The sequence below is a fragment of the Sebastes umbrosus genome, chromosome 10 (assembly GCF_015220745.1).
Source record: "Sebastes umbrosus isolate fSebUmb1 chromosome 10, fSebUmb1.pri, whole genome shotgun sequence".
Lineage (NCBI taxonomy): Eukaryota > Metazoa > Chordata > Actinopteri > Perciformes > Sebastidae > Sebastes > Sebastes umbrosus.
In genome coordinates this window covers 15,677,607-15,695,562 of record NC_051278.1, presented here as the reverse complement: position 1 = coordinate 15,695,562, position 17,956 = coordinate 15,677,607, and the positions used below count along the sequence as shown (strand labels likewise).

The 17,956-nt window shown below is 41.1% G+C and overlaps 1 protein-coding gene across 2 annotated transcripts in view; it reads right to left on the bottom strand.

Annotated features, from left to right (window-relative positions):
• The window catches only part of macrod2 (mono-ADP ribosylhydrolase 2), a 454,175-nt gene that overhangs the window by 79,020 nt on the left and 357,199 nt on the right, over window positions 1–17,956 (bottom strand). For both annotated transcript variants that reach the window (XM_037782351.1, XM_037782352.1), the window contains exon 8: window positions 14,945–15,018. In XM_037782351.1, coding sequence (XP_037638279.1) covers window positions 14,945–15,018 — 74 coding nt within the window. The remainder of the gene's footprint in view (window positions 1–14,944; window positions 15,019–17,956) is intronic.

The following is a 17,956-nucleotide window of genomic DNA, read 5'->3' as shown; positions in this document are numbered from 1 at the left end:
ATTCTTTCTCTGCAGTCTGGAGCCAGTGTTACATAAACAGCGTGCTATGAAAACATCTGAGGATGCTAGACGCAAAGAGGATGTGTCAGAGAACTCAGTGTTTGGAGAGTGAGGCGAGCTCAAGTGTACTCTACGTGTTATGAAGGTCACGGCCCAGACAGTCTGTCTATCTTCATTACATCCCGTCTTGTTTTATGATATACAATACAACATCTCAGACCAAGAGCTTGGCAGTGAGAGCCAGACTGACAGCATATTTTAATAGTTGTTATGCATTGAAATACGGCGCAGGCTGCTTTCAGCCTCCCTGCCAGAAGCTAAGCTAAGCAAAACCTCGTACAGTATTTCATAAGTTTGCATTAAGAAGCCATTAGACCGGGATGCTCACAAACAACAGCACAGGTGTCGACAGGGATCTTCACTACGCTTCAATAACAATATTGGACATGGGCATATGGCTGATTACAGTTCTCTATCAGTCACATTATAATGCAGCATTGATAACTGCTGGTATTACTGTATTAGCATATAGCAGCTTGACGATAGAGGTTTGTACCTACTGATTGCGGGTACTACAGGCTCTTGCATTGAATTCATAATTTCAGCTCTCGGTATCAGTATGATTATCAGTATATCCAAGATAACACATTATCCCATTTGGCACAGTGGAGTCCATTTATTTAAATCGCTTTTGTTCGTCTTGATCAGCCTGCTTTATCTAAAGCTTGTTATTCGATGCCCACAGTGCGGCACAATCCCATCAATCCAACAATTCACAGCACAACAATGATCACAGAATATGTCATTTTCCTACCTTACTCTTTAAAAAGTGCCGACCGATTTTTCAAAACACCCTTCTAACAAGTATTATTCATAGTAATGGTCATAATTAAAAAAAAAAATATCACAATGCACAACAGATAGAAAGGGTCTTTAGGAATTCTGATGGGACGTATGTAAATGAATACACATTCAAACATCATTAAAAGCTTCCCCAGTGCAATTAATAGAATATATTTTCTTCAAAGGCTGCCATTTTCACAAAGGTTGTGATTTCTCATATTTAAAAGGGCCTTTTTATTCTCTTTAACACAGCTGAGGGGAATTCATCTCATTTACATTTTATTTTTTCTGACATTTCCAAACTTTTATGAGACAGTTGGATTAAAATGTGGCCATATTTTATTAATGGCCCCAAGCAACAATGAAAAGGCATTCAACTCTAAATATGAACTTTCTGGGTTTTACGAGTAAGGACAAATATCTGACAGAAAAACTCTGGCATGAAAGTGCTGAAAAATCCCCTCACCAGACAGACATGTGAAATAATCAATAGTTCCCATTCGAGAACGAGTGTCTGCAGTATAACCACATTCTTTGAGCAAAAATCTTGTCTGCTCAGTTTGAGGTTTGCCCTCTTCAGCTGGGAAAGCTGAATTACTGTGCATCAAAGGCAGAAAATCGGACCAGATTTGCCAGAATACTTTGGCTCTGTATCCTTCAGATTAGATTTGATGTCCATCAAAAGCTTTTATGAAAAACTCTATCTGTGGTGTTCACATTACAGAGCGAGAGTGCTTTTCATCGCATAACTGTGAACAAATCTAATCCGATGACTTCATGAAGGGGGTTCATTTTCATTTCAGCACTCAGGAGAGACCGTTAACAGTGATTAAAAAACACACACAAATCCCATTGATTTGTTTCAGCTGAGGAAACAAGCTGGTACTGGACAACCGATTTACAGATTGTCTGAGCTTAGAATTGGGAGAAAGTTGAGGGTGTATCAAGAAGAGATATATTTTTTGTCTTTATTGTTCAGTGTCTGCAAGCCACAGCTTCTGATAAGCATACAGTTTTCATACTTTTTACTCTTCCCCACTCCACTCCAGTCTACCTTTTGCTCAGCCAAGAGGAAATCATAAAAGCAGAAGACACAACTTCACAGGAACACTGCTTTAGCTATGCTGGTTGAGCAGGGACAGACTGTGGCGTGCTGTCAAAGTTCAGCCCGTAAATAGTAATTCAGTGGTCCATGCGAGGAGAACACAGGAGCGTACTAGAGACCCCTCTACAGTAAGACAGCTTCTTAACGACCTCCACTGAATAAAAAATAGGAAACACAGAGTACAGAAATGCTGGGCTCCCTTTAATATGTCTGGGATACGGAGAAATAAACTCTTGTCAGCCTATTAAATGAGAAAGAGGAATTTAGGTAGATCGAAGAACCTTGAGCCCAGCGCTGCAGTCCGCCTGTAACAAGAAAGCAGGTGAGTGTACCGGATTTATGTAGGCCTGTTTATCGATTTGAAATTGAAATAGCGTTTATTGCCCCATTAAAATATGTCACGCTGAAATATAGGTTTAACAATAAATGCGCAACATAGGTATGGCTCACAGCCGTTAAGAAAAAAAATAAGTGGCTCCACCCTCTTCTATACATTACTGACATAGTAATGCTCAAATTCGGTTTGGTTCACACTGATTTAAGGTCCAGAGAGGGAAACCCAGCAATATGGAATCCACCAGTGCAAACAACTGAAATAAACAGCATTACGGAGGAGCAGAGAGGCAATACCAGAGATTGCCCTGAGAGAGTGTAATGGAAAAGGACTTGTTCTGTCACAGCCTCTCATGGTGATAGAATGCCACATGCTCCCTTCTGACAGTGTGATATTGGCTTGGCACGAGCTTGATGAATGTATCAGCCATAAGTCAGACAAACCCCTGCCCTTCCTGCAACAGCACCTTCTAAGATGTTTATGCCGGGGTATGGGGACAGACATTGTGTAATAGGAATGGGACCATTGTCTGAAATGGGTTTATGGAAAGCGAGCAGGCCCAATTCCAATCCCAGCTATTATTTCAATTGGAATGTTATTACTCTTTGAGGTTCGATGCATTGCTGCTTGGCAAATAAGACGTGCATTTGGCTGGGGTGACTTTGCAGCACCCCGAGAGAGAGAGAGAAAGAGAGAGAGAGAGAGAGAGAGAGAGAGTGAGAGAGTGAGAGAGAGAGAGAGCGGGCCATAACTCCCTGGTTGTGGCAGAAGGTGAAGGGAAAGAAAGGAGGTGGTCGATGAGAGGATGAGAGGATGAGGGGCGACCTTTCCGCGGGCAGGTGATGACCCATGCCAGACCACCTGGCTTCCTGCCAGGGTCAAGCAATTAATGCTGCCCTCCTTTGATTACTTCAGACAGCCTGGGGATACAGCAGGCCAGCAGATAGTGTCTGGTTGGGGAACGTTGGGAGACAGCTCTGACGAAGGTTCAAGCTCGGGTCACATTGTTAACATACACAGCCGTTATAAACATCAGAAAAAGTAAGCCGCTTTGCCTAATCATTTTTGCATTTGCATAGTAATGCGGCGTAAACACACTTGGTTGTCTCCAGGCCTTGACACTCCTGCCTACAGCCTCGCCAACCTGTACAGCTAATACTACAATTCACAGAGAGGAAAAAGGGTCTAAAAACGTTTCATACAGCAGGCGATAGAGTATGATGAGTTGGGCTGTTAGGACATATTTTCTTGTCAGACTAAGAGGAGTTGGTACACACTGAAGCATCTACTATCCGAACTCCAGCCCCACAGCCTTCGCACAGCGAGAGCCTCCTGCTCTATCCATCACCCTCCTCTACCATGCAGCTGACCTCATTGCCCAGCCTTATCTCTGAAACCCTGTTGAGTTACAACATGTACCACTCCTACTGCGCTAGCCTTGCCGGCTGTGTCCCGCAGAGCGAGACGCCCTTGTCAATCAGCCTTGCGAAGATCATTCGTCAGCAAAGGTAACTCTCAAACAATGACATAATTTAAAGGCCTGCTAGACGTAGGGGTGGTAAGGCAAAGGCTTCCTCACATCTGGCCATAATCACACCTGGTAATGACGTACATTGACCCACAGCTTTAAACGTCTCTCTCTTCCTGCAGCTCAATAGAAAGCTCTCTTAGAAAAAGGCAGACTGCATGGGGGATTAGCTCTTCAGAACTCAGCAGGACTTGAACTGAACCACAGCTTCAACCTTTAACACAACTTTGAAGAGCATTTACACCCATTTATGGTTCACTGAATCAATTGGGCATCACTGGAAATATGAGCATCTTCTTCTCCACTTGAATAGCTTTCAGTATACTGCTGGTTTGTGCAAAGTTGAATTGCTTATTATATGGTTTAATGTAGATGTATGAATGGGATACCTCAGGGGAAGGCAAGTGACTAATAGCACAGGCTAAATATTTGTGTGTCCTTAATTCGGGCCAATTTCATGCAGAAATAAAAAATCAACTTGATGGGAACATGTGTGACATGACATATGCAAACACTAGAGCCCCTCTAACTGTGGCAACCCTTACATCTGAATACAACCTTGGGGAAAAAAAGTGCCCTGATCAAGTAATTTATGCTTAGAAATAAAACATTGACTTTCAAATGCACCACCGCCTGAAGCCAGGCTTTGAGGCTGATTTGATCCCCCTTTGAGATGGTGAGAGATACGGCCCATTCCCCCTAATCACATGCCAGAGACTGTGCAATCACACAGCAACAGCTAAAGTAATCACCGCGGTGGTCCTCACCCGTCCTCCCTGAACCGAGTCTCAACCCTTCAACATCTGTAGCACCAGCAAGTCCTGCATATGTGCTACCCATACAGAAACATACACACACTGTAGCCTGCGGCACTGCACCCCGATATTCACACTGTAAGCAAGTTTGTTGATGAGGTGGCCGACAATGACCAACTGTGAATGGTGAGAGGGGCTGCCGCTGCATGAGAAGTGACCTCATGGTAGGTATTGCCTCATTATGTTGCACTACATGGCCACATGTGTTGCCCAAATGGTGGGAGTCACCAACCTTCACCTTTATTTATTTTTTTTTGATATTTCTTGCTGTAACTTTTCAAATAAAACTTGAAAAGAACTCATTCAAAGTCTCATTCATTTTGCAGGTGCTAGAAACATTATTGACTACACATCAACCATCTTTTTTTCTGGTCACAAAGATGCACATTAAATGGACCTGGGATTTGGGAATCACATTAGTGTGAATGCAAACTAAATATCCACGTCTTAACATAATTAGCCCAGTAAATATTTACCCTGCTAAATGCCTAATCTTCTTCACCTGTTAAAACAGCTGTATATTAAATATTTAAGGTGCTAAATTTGAAACTCAGAGCATTAATATAGCAGCAAACAACTATTTGATATATAAAAATAAAGTGGATTAATGACATCCTGAGCAGAGTATGAAGTCACGCTCCCTCTGTGTGTGTTGACATACCAGGTCTGACCGCGGCAATATGACAATATACTGTATGTTGTCAATACAATAAAAAAATGTCTATTGTATATATTTTTTATATGATATAGGCTAGAGCGTTATTTATGTCTTTTTTCTCTATAATTTCACTTAAAACTGTTGTGCTTATTTTGCACTCACATTCTAAAAATGAGAAAATACTCAGTACATTCATTTGCATTTCATTCAAACAGGAGAATACAAAAAATAGGCTTCATGATGTGGTTATCTCATATAGACTATTTATTTATTGAATTACCAGACTACATGCTATATCGTGATATATATCATTATCGAGATATGAAATTACCTATATCGTGATAGAAGATTTTGGTCATATTGCCCAGCCCTACATGTGAGTCCCAGTGGCTAGCCAATGGTTGCCACTCTGCACAACGCTGTTTGCTGTGTTAGCACTGTTGCCATTGGTTGCAGTGTTCTGTTGAGAGCCGTGTGGAGGCAATCCCTATAGATCTGCTGTGAATTTGGAATTTAGCACCTTTAAGTTATTTATAACTTTTTTCACTTAAAACTGTGAAAATATAAACTTACATACGTTCGTCAAGGGATTCAAATGTATTCAGTTAACTCTTGTTAGACTTGATACTGATTTCAGGTGTAATAAAATGCTATTGAAAGGCAACTTTATATTCATATTCACTTCACAAACAACTGCGTTCATACCCAATAAGCAGTTCATTACACCGGCAATGCTAACCAAGGTTATTTGTGTGTCCCAGACTTTATGGCTTAATATCAGCACAAGTGAGTGAGAGGACAGTGGAGTGGTCATAATGTTTTTCATGCACTATCTGTTTCTGCAGGCCATAGATAGACGACATAATTAATGACACTGATGAGCAGCGGAGTTTTTCTTTTTTTGTGTGTTGTCTGAACTTGAGGCAGTCTTAAAAAGAGCTCACTGGGTCATGTTCCGTACTTAACAGCATACACTTAACAGTCTGAACACACACACCCACACACAAAACACCTCCACAGTAAAGGTCTCCGTGCTTCAGCGTGGGGTACTGCGGTGTAAAATTGTGTTCAAATAGAGTGAATGAGCAAGTCGGAGTTTGATGAGGCTCCTGTCCTCTCCTGAACCAATAGCTCGACCCACTCTCGCTTTATCACGGTGTGCCAGCCTACCGCTATCTGTGCTACACTAAATCAATTAGCATGTCATTAAGATAGCTTGTTCCAGCGCAGTAAGCACGGAGGTGGGACTACAGTATCTGCACCAACGGAGAGAGCTGAACTCAGAGGGCATCATATCTCAGTGTCCATGTGTTGGAGTGCAGCGGGCTATATTTATTGGTGGGCTCAGTGTGTGTGTACAAGAGCACCTGGATATGGAGGAGATATCAGTCCCTAACAATTAAACATCGAGGTCTTTCTCACCATGAAAAAAGACATTTTACCAGCCCCTTTTCATTCCCAGGGCGTCAAATACCGACGCTTTGTCCCATGCGTCACGTTACAATCGGCTGCTCATTGATGTCCCCTGTTCATAACGTCAAGTCATATTTTCACTGTTCAAACGTAGTAGTTTTAAGCCCAACCATATCATTTTTTTTTTTTTTTTAAACTTAACAATAGCGGTTTTATTGCCTTTTTGTTACTTCACAACATTAATCACATGTTTACTGCGACCGAAAAGAGTGACGCTAAGTGGTCAGTATATGACGAGTTGGGGATGAGAACGTGTTGGTATTGTCCCAAACAAGTAGCAGTGATCTGTATTACCCATAAAAATTAATTATACATACCTGATATATCTTAATGTATCTGTTACTTGTTAGTTGGCTCTGTAATCCTCAATAACAGCCATAGCAATTACATCAAAATTACTCTGTTATCACAAACAGCCTTTCAATTATACACTTATTTCTGAGAAAGAGAAATTTAATCTAACCTATGAATAGAGTTTTTTTTATTATTATTCTTTAAGTAGGGACAGAGCATTAACAGGAACATTCAATATTTATCCGCCTCAGAACAGAAGACTCAAAGTCACCTTACATCAGAGAATAAGGTGATCATTCTGCAATTACCAGGAGTAAAGCAACACCTTGGTCTTTGGACAAGATAGAGAGATGATAGGCTTAATCCCCATTCGTGCAGAGAGGATTTCTCTCTGAAGGCACAAGCTCAATCAAACCATTCAGATAAACACTGAAAATACTGTAGCATTCGCTGCTCGTGATAAACTTCTCTTTATCTTTGACAGCAGGAGCGCTTAATCAAAACTGCTTTTTTTCCGGCCGCAGATAAGAGCTAAAAGTTAAACATTTAAGAAATAACTTTGTGTCAATTCAGAAATTGGATCCATATCGTCTTAAATCTATTTAAATACTGAAACTAGTAGTATTTTAACTACACCAACCTGAGGTCAGGGGAATCAAAGAGCACACATCATATTATCCAGAGTGAGCCAGATAATAAAATCCTCAGATCATAAAAGCCATAAAATCCCCATTCTGCTGCCTTGGGCCAAATGGCTGCCACTAATGTATTAGACTACATGGCATGCATTAGCACTGGTGCCAGAAAAGTAATTATCTGACAGAGAAAACTAATAAGGCATTCACACACACTCTCTCTAAAGCATTTCTATAGCCAAAATGTGCAGGTGTTTGACAGCGAGGCTGAAGAGAGAATACAGTTATCTCAGGACAAACTGTGCGTGCATCCACACGAGACGGTACAGTGCGTGGATGCAGAGTCGAGTGTTTAGCCGTGCTCTCAGCTCCTGATCTGGCCGTATCTCCCTGATGCTCTCAGTCACAGAAAAATGATTCAAAGGGGCTAGACACTGACTTCAAAAGACCAGTGCAGCCTTTGAACACCATGCCAGTTGCACAAACCATCAGCGGCACATCGGCATCCTCGAGGCGTGCGAGGGAGCAAATTTGTGCCTCTCTCGGCTGCAGATGCGACACTTGGCAAAGTGTTTTCACTGGATGCTAGACAATAAAAACACCAGGAGGAGGCAATGCAGCAACAGAGAGCTAAAGCACAGTCCCACTTAGTGTTAGCGTCTGTTCCGGTAGCTTGCGCTTCTCCAAGTGTTTTCCAATAGAGGGCTTCTTTCATCACTCTAAGCTTAATTTACTGAGGTCCATACTGTAATCTAAATGCGTATCTACCGTTCATTACTATTTTTAGTGAACTTTTTTGACATAACAGAGGAAGGAAAGAGCAAATATGTACGTAAATGCATAGAAGAAAAATAAGAATAGCAATATATTAAAGGAAGGAAGAAAAATAACAGTCACATGACCAGTTATCTCTAAACATATAGACAGTATTTATTGTAAGTCCCTAGAGGTGAAACAATTAGTTTATCAACTATTTTGATACTAAATTAATCCTTTAGGTCAAATTTAAATGAAAATGTCAAAGTTTCACTCTTTCCTGCTTCTCAAATGTTAATATTTACTGGTTTTCTCTGTCCTCTATATCTCAAACTAAACATCTTTGACTTTTTGACTGTTGGTCAGACAAAACAAGAACATTTTATATGTCAACTTTGGCTTTGGGAAATATTTTCTGATATCTGATGGATCAACTGACTAATGAAGAAAGTAGTTAATTGATAATGAAAATAATAGTTGCAGCCTTGTGGGTCCCTCAGTTTTGCCAGAACATACACCAGATACAATGGTTTCTATAAATCCTTTTACCAGACTACATCCCTTATTGGGGTGTAAGAATATATCGAAAATATCGAGAATCGCAATTTTATGTTTTGTGATACTGTATTGATTCTCAAAAACACTGTATACATTTTTAATTAATAATTTAAATCCAAAGAGTCAATACTTTATTTCATTTGCAAAGTTCTGCGCCCTCTCAGTGTATGTGTCCTTTGAAAGTAGTGCTATGATGTTGGATATCACAGGGACTGTGTTAAATGCAAATGCAGATCCCACTGGTCTGATTACATTAAAAAAAGTAATTTTTTTTACTCAGATTTTATGCTTATGGTGGTGAGTTCTTTATACTATGACAGCTTTCCTAGATTTAAAAAAATCACAGTATATCTTACTTACAGTATCGCAACACATCAGTATATATTGAATCGTAACCCCTGTATCATGATACATATCATATCGCCAGTTTCTTGCCAATACACAGCCCTAATCCCTTAGCATTAAAATCCGTCTTTAGGCCTTCTCAGTGTCCATGTAGTCCAAGCACTGGTCCCAGATTTAGTAAAAAGAATAGCAATGGTTTGTCCTTCAGAGATGAACAAAAAACCTCAACTGGAATAGTACTTGTTACAGTTTTCAGCCATTGATTCAAAAAAGGCTTTTATCTGTAGTCCAGAGACTCGATAAACTGTACATTTTCGGTTGCAGTGCAATAGATTATCCAGTAAGTGTGCCGATCAAAAACTCTGTGGTAACTCATCATTAATGCCGAGCACACACGTCTTAGTCCCCAGCTGATCGGAGCATTTAAAGATTTAGTCTGACTGTGTAAGATCCTCAAACCAGATTCACATGAGTGGGCTGATCGCATACATCTCTACAGTCTTCTGTATCTACTGTAGTGCCTAACTTCCATGTTGCTATCAAAACCTCATGAGAGATTTTGTTGAATACTAAGAAAATAGTCACTTTTATTTTGGTTATAATGGAGGTACTGTCCCTTACAGTAGAGGATGTCTTTATAACATGCATTATTATGTTTCAGCCTTTTAGAAAGACTGATGAAAGAAATCTCGTAAAGTCTGGATGAGGCTAATGGAACAGAGCGACCAGCTGGAGGTGGGACTTTGACTCTGTATTCTCTTTGTGTTCTCCGAGGCAATTCATCATCATTTTTACCAGCATGTATAGACGGTGATAAACAAGCACAAGGAGCACGTGTGCTTTACTGTCTGCTTACCATGCCTGTTTGATAAAGCTGCTCACAATACTCAAAAATGTAATTCACATTTTCTAAAGGGTGAACCGCACAATATAGCCCTGATAACGTAAACCATCCATCTTCTTGAGCTGAATGACAATGGACGCCTCATGTCATAGCTCCATCTGCCAAAACCAAGACAACCTCCTTAACTGATATCCATTCACATGGAAAAACACAATCATACAAAACATACACCATACTGTATTTATTCCTAATAGTCACTTGACATTTGTCACAAATCACCGTTAAGTGTCCGGCCCTGACTTGAGCTGGAATTTATTATCAGGTGTCTTAAATGACAAATGCTGCTCAGGTAAACAGATCATTCACAGGACAGGGAAAGGGATGTAAACACCTGTTTTGGGAGCATCATCGGCACAGTGCAGTGCTTAATACCAAAGCCCAAACCAGAGTGATGTTGAAAGGTGAAATCTCTACACATCAATTTTGTCCTGAGCAGCACAGAGCAGCAGAGCTTATTACAAACTCCCAATCTGTCTCAAGTGTTCAGACTGTGTCAGTAACGCTGGACTGCTGGGCCCTCTCGAAAACGCTTCATTAAAAAGCTTGGCCATCCAGAGCACATCCGTGGCGGCCAAATAAAGTGTCAGACCGTGTTTTTCATCTCTAGATTAAACCTATGTAAGACTGAATTAAACCAAATTAGATGTGAAAATGAGAAATAAACCAAAGCCAGATGAGCAGAGGGCATGTGTGCTATGAGCAGGAGGAAACTACTCCGATACCATATGGAGAACTGGTTGTGTCGGGTTGTCACTGCCTCTGTGTCTGCAAGCCTTTATGCATTTTTTGAAGGAATTAGAGCCTTCTGGTCTGCTGCTTACACATATTCTATTTCGCTTATTTGTGTGGCGGATACAGGGAAGCGGAGGCCGACCTCCCTTATTCTTTCATCTATTGTGATCTGAAGGATCATTCCTGCACTCAGGTCTCTCTAGATTAAAGGAGCTGCTCTCCTTGACCACAGCAAGGCTGTTTATTCTTCCACAATGGAAGTCTAGATGCTTTTAAGAGTGAATTTCACACTGGCATTGGGGCCCTTTCTGTGCTGTTGAGTGCATCAGGGCTACAGTGTGCTGGCCTTAGAGATAAACTCACTGCTAATCAATCACTCAGTGTCCTCTTTTTCCCCTCTCTCTCCCTGTCTTGCACACACACACTGTATGTACACAAAGTCCTTGATGTAACAGTGCCCTAAGACCTCAAACCCACTTGTGTGCACATTTCAATCAGTAGACAATTACAGACCAATTGCTGTGTGACTGCAAACTGACAAACTCTCATGAATATCAACTGGATAATCAGTAATGGAAGAAGTACTCCTATATTTTACTTAAAGGGATAGTGTTGTTTTTGAAGTGGGGTTGTATGAAGGACAGTATCCATAGTCAGTGTATTACCTACAGTAGATGACAGTTGGCAAAAAGCAAATGAAAGTGGAGTCAAAAGTACAATATTTTCCTCTGAAATATAGTATAAAGAAGCAGAAAATGGAACAGTAGATCAAAATTGTACTTAAATACAGTAGTTGAATTAATGTACTTTACTCCACTGTGGATAGCATACACACACAAAGAGCTGGACATACGCAGACACTGCTATCAAGTGAGAGAGTGTGTGTGTGTGTGTGCGCGGAGGGGGTTGCGTTGGGGGGCTGTGGCCTGTACTCTGCCACCCCAGTGTGTTAGATCATCAGCCAGCCCATTGTACTGAAATTCAGCCACAATAGCACAGTATCTTCCCCAAAGCAGAGCCCTTATCATGGCCCCGAAATGACTCGTCTCTGTGGACGCCCACAACACAGGCTCCTCCGGGCCGAGCGCACAGAGCTGGAGGTGAGCGAGCGGAGCAATCTAGTCCTATTGTTCCACGCATGATAAACCGAGCTTCAAACCGCTCATTCTCGCTCTATCTTCGGAAAGCTGGTTGCAATCTGGGATTTGAACTTCTGTAGCGATGCTGAACTATGACGAGCCTTTTGATGGTGGAGCACACAACATCTCATTCTCTTTCTCAGCCATAGAGAGAAAATGAATTAAACAACAACCTGCACAATATTGTACAGTAGGCTTTTATTTCCAATGTATTTACTGACTTTAAGCTCTGTATAAGACGTGCAGTCAGCTCATAATGTTCTCATGAGTTGTGACACAAACTCTGAAACAGAATCGTGTCAGTTATCAATCAGGTTGACACCGGGCATGTCAATCGAGTAAATGCTACGTTGATGAATTGCTTTTCTAAACATATCAGACAAAGCAGGCGGCATTCGTCTTAACATTTAATGTGCAAACGTTAAAGCAGCTAACAGGAAAGACATCATGCTGTTCCTTCAGGCACTATGAAAGACATTTATTTGAATTCTACTTAAATTCAGTCTGGTAAAAACTAAACTGATATAATTACATAAAAAAGGATGTTTTTTTTCCATCACATATCCTTTTTAAAAATCTGTTTCAGGATGAACCAAGAGTAAGCACCAGGCAATGGTGTATGAATTGAAAATTGGAGGGGAAGACCTCCTGCTTCAGTGCATGTTGTTCTGTGGTTTGATTGGAAGACTTTCCAATGTTAATACTGCTGTGCTTCTGGGTAAAATGCATCACTTTATTCTCTCTGATCTCGTTAAAAGCTTACTCACTCTTGGACTAGTTAGAGTTGAAGATCCACGGCTTGTGCTTGCGGAGCTTTGCCAAACAGTGTTCAGGGAAGCCTCCGTAGACGTCTACCCCCTCTCCATGAATTCCAATATTTTCCACTTTATCTAAACCCCACACCAGAGATAGCTATCAGTCAATGCATCTCACAAAATTGTCTCTTTATGTGCGGCAGTGCAGGCTCCGTACGGCAAGTAGCAATCCTTGGATGTGGAACAACACGACCACAAAAGTCAGCTTTGCACATTAGCTCGTTATTTACAGTCAGCAATAAGCTATATAAAACCTTCTTTACGCCAGAGTGTTGATGGATTCCCCAAGTGCATGTTACAGTGATCATCAGGCAGTGAACAAGTGCCGGGAAACATAGCACATCAACTAGAAAGTAATCCAGCAGCTTGGAATCATTTGGCATGCCTGTTCACAACATCCATAACACCAGCTGAGGGATGTTGAAACACGTCAAGCTGTGAGCTTTATAAAACACCTCAATCCACAGTGACGGATATAAACAGTGGCACAGTAAACAGAGATGACCCCCGAAGGTTACCATCTCTCACTGCCTCGCAGACTGATGACTGTCCAGTACAAACAGCCTCCTGACAACTGGACAAAACTCTATCATCATGAACTGTTAATGAAAATATATCAAGATGATAATATTACAATAATGCTGCTGTAAAAGCCTTGTGTAACTAATTGCCTATATTGAAATTAGTCCTAGCTTTAATGTGGTCTTCACAACAGTTTCACGTGGAGTTTGACCTGTTTAATTAGTGCTGGGTTACAACATTACAAGACAGTCACATTTAAAGGGTTTAACACATTGGGTGACAAACACAAAATATGACACTGTTTTACGTGATAATCAGTTCTAGTCTGACATCAAGGCCACATAGATATCAGTACAAAGTAGTAACTTTGTAAACTAGCACACACAGTATTTGTTTTTCTCACTGGGTGGATAATGCAATAGTAATATTGGATCTTTACAGCAGCATGCAGCTCAATCTTCAGCAGAAGCAGCTCTGAAATTAAAATGTCCACATCTATTTAAGTGTCCCACAGGGGAGATGGATTTATTATCTCTCTTTATGATGGTCACTTCAAATGATGACTGTATTTTTTCTACTCAGCTAAAAGCTCAACTTGAATATGATCGTCTCTTTTTCAGATTATACCATTCCTCGTGGTTTTTGCTTAAGATGAGCTAATGTATGTTTTTTATCAAATAAATTGTGGTGGTACAATGGATTAGATCATGTCACTTTACCTTTATATACCTACTAATTCATAAACTGTAAACATCTCTGTATATACATATATATTACTTCTCATTATGCATATACATTTACTACATCCCTATTTACATTACAGTTTATTCATTTAGATCCATTTAGTAATTACTGTCCACCACAAATATATTCAATTAATATATGTTATATTTACCCTATATTTTATCCGCTGCTTTATCTTCTTTATCTTATTTTCACTTCACGTGTTTTTGTTTTTATACATATTTAAATGAGTATTGCTGGAGGGAGCCTGAGCTTTAAGATTTCCATTGCCAACGACTGCTTCTCTGTAATTGTTGTGCATATGACATTAACAATTTTGAAACTTGAATGCCAAACTATTTGAGCCTTCAGTCCTTGAAAGGCATCATTATAACTCATCTAATGCAAAACCAATTTCAGATTATTTCATCTGATGTGTTTATGTTCTTTTGGGTTTAATAGCTCTCCCAAGCATAGACCAATTAAACCGTCAACAGACCATTTAAGGCCTGATTAGTCTCAGACTGGCTTTTAATTTGATATGCATTCAAACCACAAACTAAACGGCTGATCAAGCGGGACAGGTGGATGAGATGTCTGTCTGATACGGGGACGCTTGATAATTAGCGTTCTGTGTTTCTGCTGTGGTCCAATCATCTCCACTCGCAACAGAAGACTAAAATAGACAGTGCCGGCAAAAACGGATCGGTGGCTTGAGATTGACAGCTATTTGTTTTGAACATGCATTACCCTGCCATGTCCTACCTTATCAGGATTCTCTTCGATCCAGCTCTTTACTGTGTTCAGAGCGATGTCAGCTGCAGGCTCATTCGGAAAGCCTAGAAGAGAGAAAAAAAAGTGTCAATACCAGTTGTATCCAACATGCAGATGTGAGAGGGAGACAAAAACAGACAGGCGGACAGAGAGACAGACAGACAAACTGATATCTCCACAGGTAACAGCATTTCTCCTAAATCAATGGAAAGCAGCACAAGCTGCTTGTCTCTGGTAGATGAGACCAGCTGTCTGATAAACTGCTGTAGACGCGTGTTACCAGATGGGAAAACACATACACACATATTCCAGGGGTACAAAGTGTAGATACAAACTACATATACATATATTACACCCTCACTCATTACCACCTCAGGTAGTGTCATATTTGTCTTTAGGTGGAAAATTACACTTAGTTGTGTGATCAATCACACTCCCTTATTTTAACATGTAGTAAAGCTAGTGTGGCTAAGAAGCAATGTGCCTATATACTGTATTAATCACAACGATTGTGCATTCTGCGTTAACACAACGTATCGATCTAAACACACAGATTGCAATGTGATTAATTTTTAATAAGGTCAGCTGAGGGAAGACTCTGCTGGATGCTGATCTCAAGATCCTTCGCTGCCACTGTAGAGAACTTCCCAAGATCCAACACTTAGAGTGAGCTATTGACTATAAAAGCCCTTAGGCCAGCTTTGCTACAGCTGGAGAGTCTATAAGCCATTACTAAAAGCGCTGACAATCTTCTACTCTGTCACAGAGTAGTGTTTCAGTTGTCTTCATTTCTAAGTAATTGGAGTTGAGTTTGGTCTTCTGTGTCTCTCACAAAACATGACTAAAGCATTTAACTCTAAAGCCCCTGTACAAATCTGTAGAGCTAGTTGGAAGTTGCCATGCAGGTAATACCTTAACACTGCGAAGTTAAAACCCAGAAGCCAACAAACAAATATGGCCCATTTTTTCAGTCCTGAGTGACCCGGCTCACGATTTAAAACTCAACGCCCTTCCGTATTATTATAACCCCTGACCTCCATAAGGGACCTCAGGTTGCAGCAGGCCCTGTCTTCCTCTAACGACAGAGGTCAAGACCTCAATTTCATCCCACATCAACTGATACAAGGGTCAGGCCACAGTTTTAGCCTGTTGGTTATGGCGTGGGTCACATTCTCAAATATTTTTCTTTTCCCGGGTCATTGCCGCGACTATAACACTCTAGGACCTATGAAATAGGCTTACAAGCACTGCAACGAACCCTACCCTTTAAGGTGGACGTAAAGAAAAATGAAAAGCCTTACATTTCCTGAATTCTTTCATCTCTCACTCGGACCACCTGCCGTCAAAGCCTCTCAATAACTATCCAGTAAATGCTTTAAGTGAACTGCCTTGACAGTCAAGATATACTGTATGAAGCTTTATCCCAACCTCTATCACCTATCCGACTACCGTTGATGTCTCTCTCTTTCTGTTTTTCTTCTCCTCCCCCTTCTCAGTCTGACAGCAGTGGCTGAGTTACTCTGAGGAGAGGCGAGGAGCTGAAGTGCTGCCGAGCCCTAGCCTGAGCTCCCGTTCAAGCCCTGGGTGGAGCGAGATGTGAGCTGCATACCAGCCAGCAGTGACAGCCAGTCTGCTCCTATGGCTCTGTTAGGCAGCGTCTGCAGACAGTGCGTGGCCCGTTCACGGCTCCTGCCCTTCAAAAGCTGCCCCCAGAGCTCTGCGCTCAGAACCTAATCCAGCATGCCAAATCAGTTTGCAGGTCGCCTAACTCCTCTTGTCTCCCAAACACACTTAACCTTTTCACTGATATCACTTTGTCTGGTGATGTTTCCTTTTTAAAATCCGTTTCCACACCTGTGCAGGTGTACCGACACTCCAACTCACACGTCAAGCAACGCAGGCAAACAGATGTGCGGAAAAAGCTGAGAAAAATAGATCCACAGAGATAGGACCAGCTGTTTAGGTAGAGCAGACACAACAGGAGAGGTGTCACAGAAGTAAGCAAATAAACAAAATAAATAGTTGTTAGAAGACGTCAGGACCTGTCTTGGTGCTCTTACTATGCCACATTAAAGCTGCAGTGGGTAGACATGGAGCAAATATGATTAAAAAAATGTGTTTTTATAAAACGGTCACTGTATCCTGACAGTAGTGCACGAGGCAGGTGATCTGAAAAAAATTATTTGCCTCTGTGTCCTCCGGTGTCCTCCGTTGCTCCTAATGGCATCTGCAAGGTTTCATAGACCGGAGGAAAACGACCCGTCGGAGCCGAGCTGGAGCCTTGACGTCTCTGAGCAGCTGTCAATCACTCGCAAACTCCGACCAAACGATCAAACTAGGCAGCACTGATAAAATATGAATCAATATTCTGTTATTGTAATGCCTTTTTTTCGCCTCAAATGTTTTCAGAAACATCTTGTAGTGTACTGTTTAGCTGTAAAATGAGAAACGTTTGTGACCTGGCAGACATGTTGAGATCAGTTAAGGAAATACCAAGCACCGCCCACCAGTCGGGGCACAGCCAATAGGAACGCTCTCTCTCTGAAATGACCTGTGATTGGTCAAAGTCGCCAGTCACAAGCTAGATTTTTTAAAGCCTGAAAGCAGAGTCATGAGGAGGTGTAGAAGTCTAGTTTTCTCTCAGAACACTTGAATTACAATATGCTGAAAGGTTATTATGGAATTCTTGCCCAATGATTCCAAAAACGTGTTGCCTACTGAAGCTTTAAGAAAGCTAAAAACAGGTCTAAGTCATAAAATTAGCACATTCTGGTCATTTTGGTCACCAGCAGTGGGTGAGTCAATTTAATCTATTCAGTGTGGAGTTTCTACAAATGCTCTATTGATTTGAGAGCTATACCTATTAATCATAACAGAGCTGAACGGAGAGAGAGAGAGAGGTGAAAAGAGGTGAGCTGGAGAACCGGAAAGTAGCATGATAGATGTAAACAAATGCTGGAAAAAGAGATGACATAAAGAGAGTTGGATGGAAAGCTGGAAAAA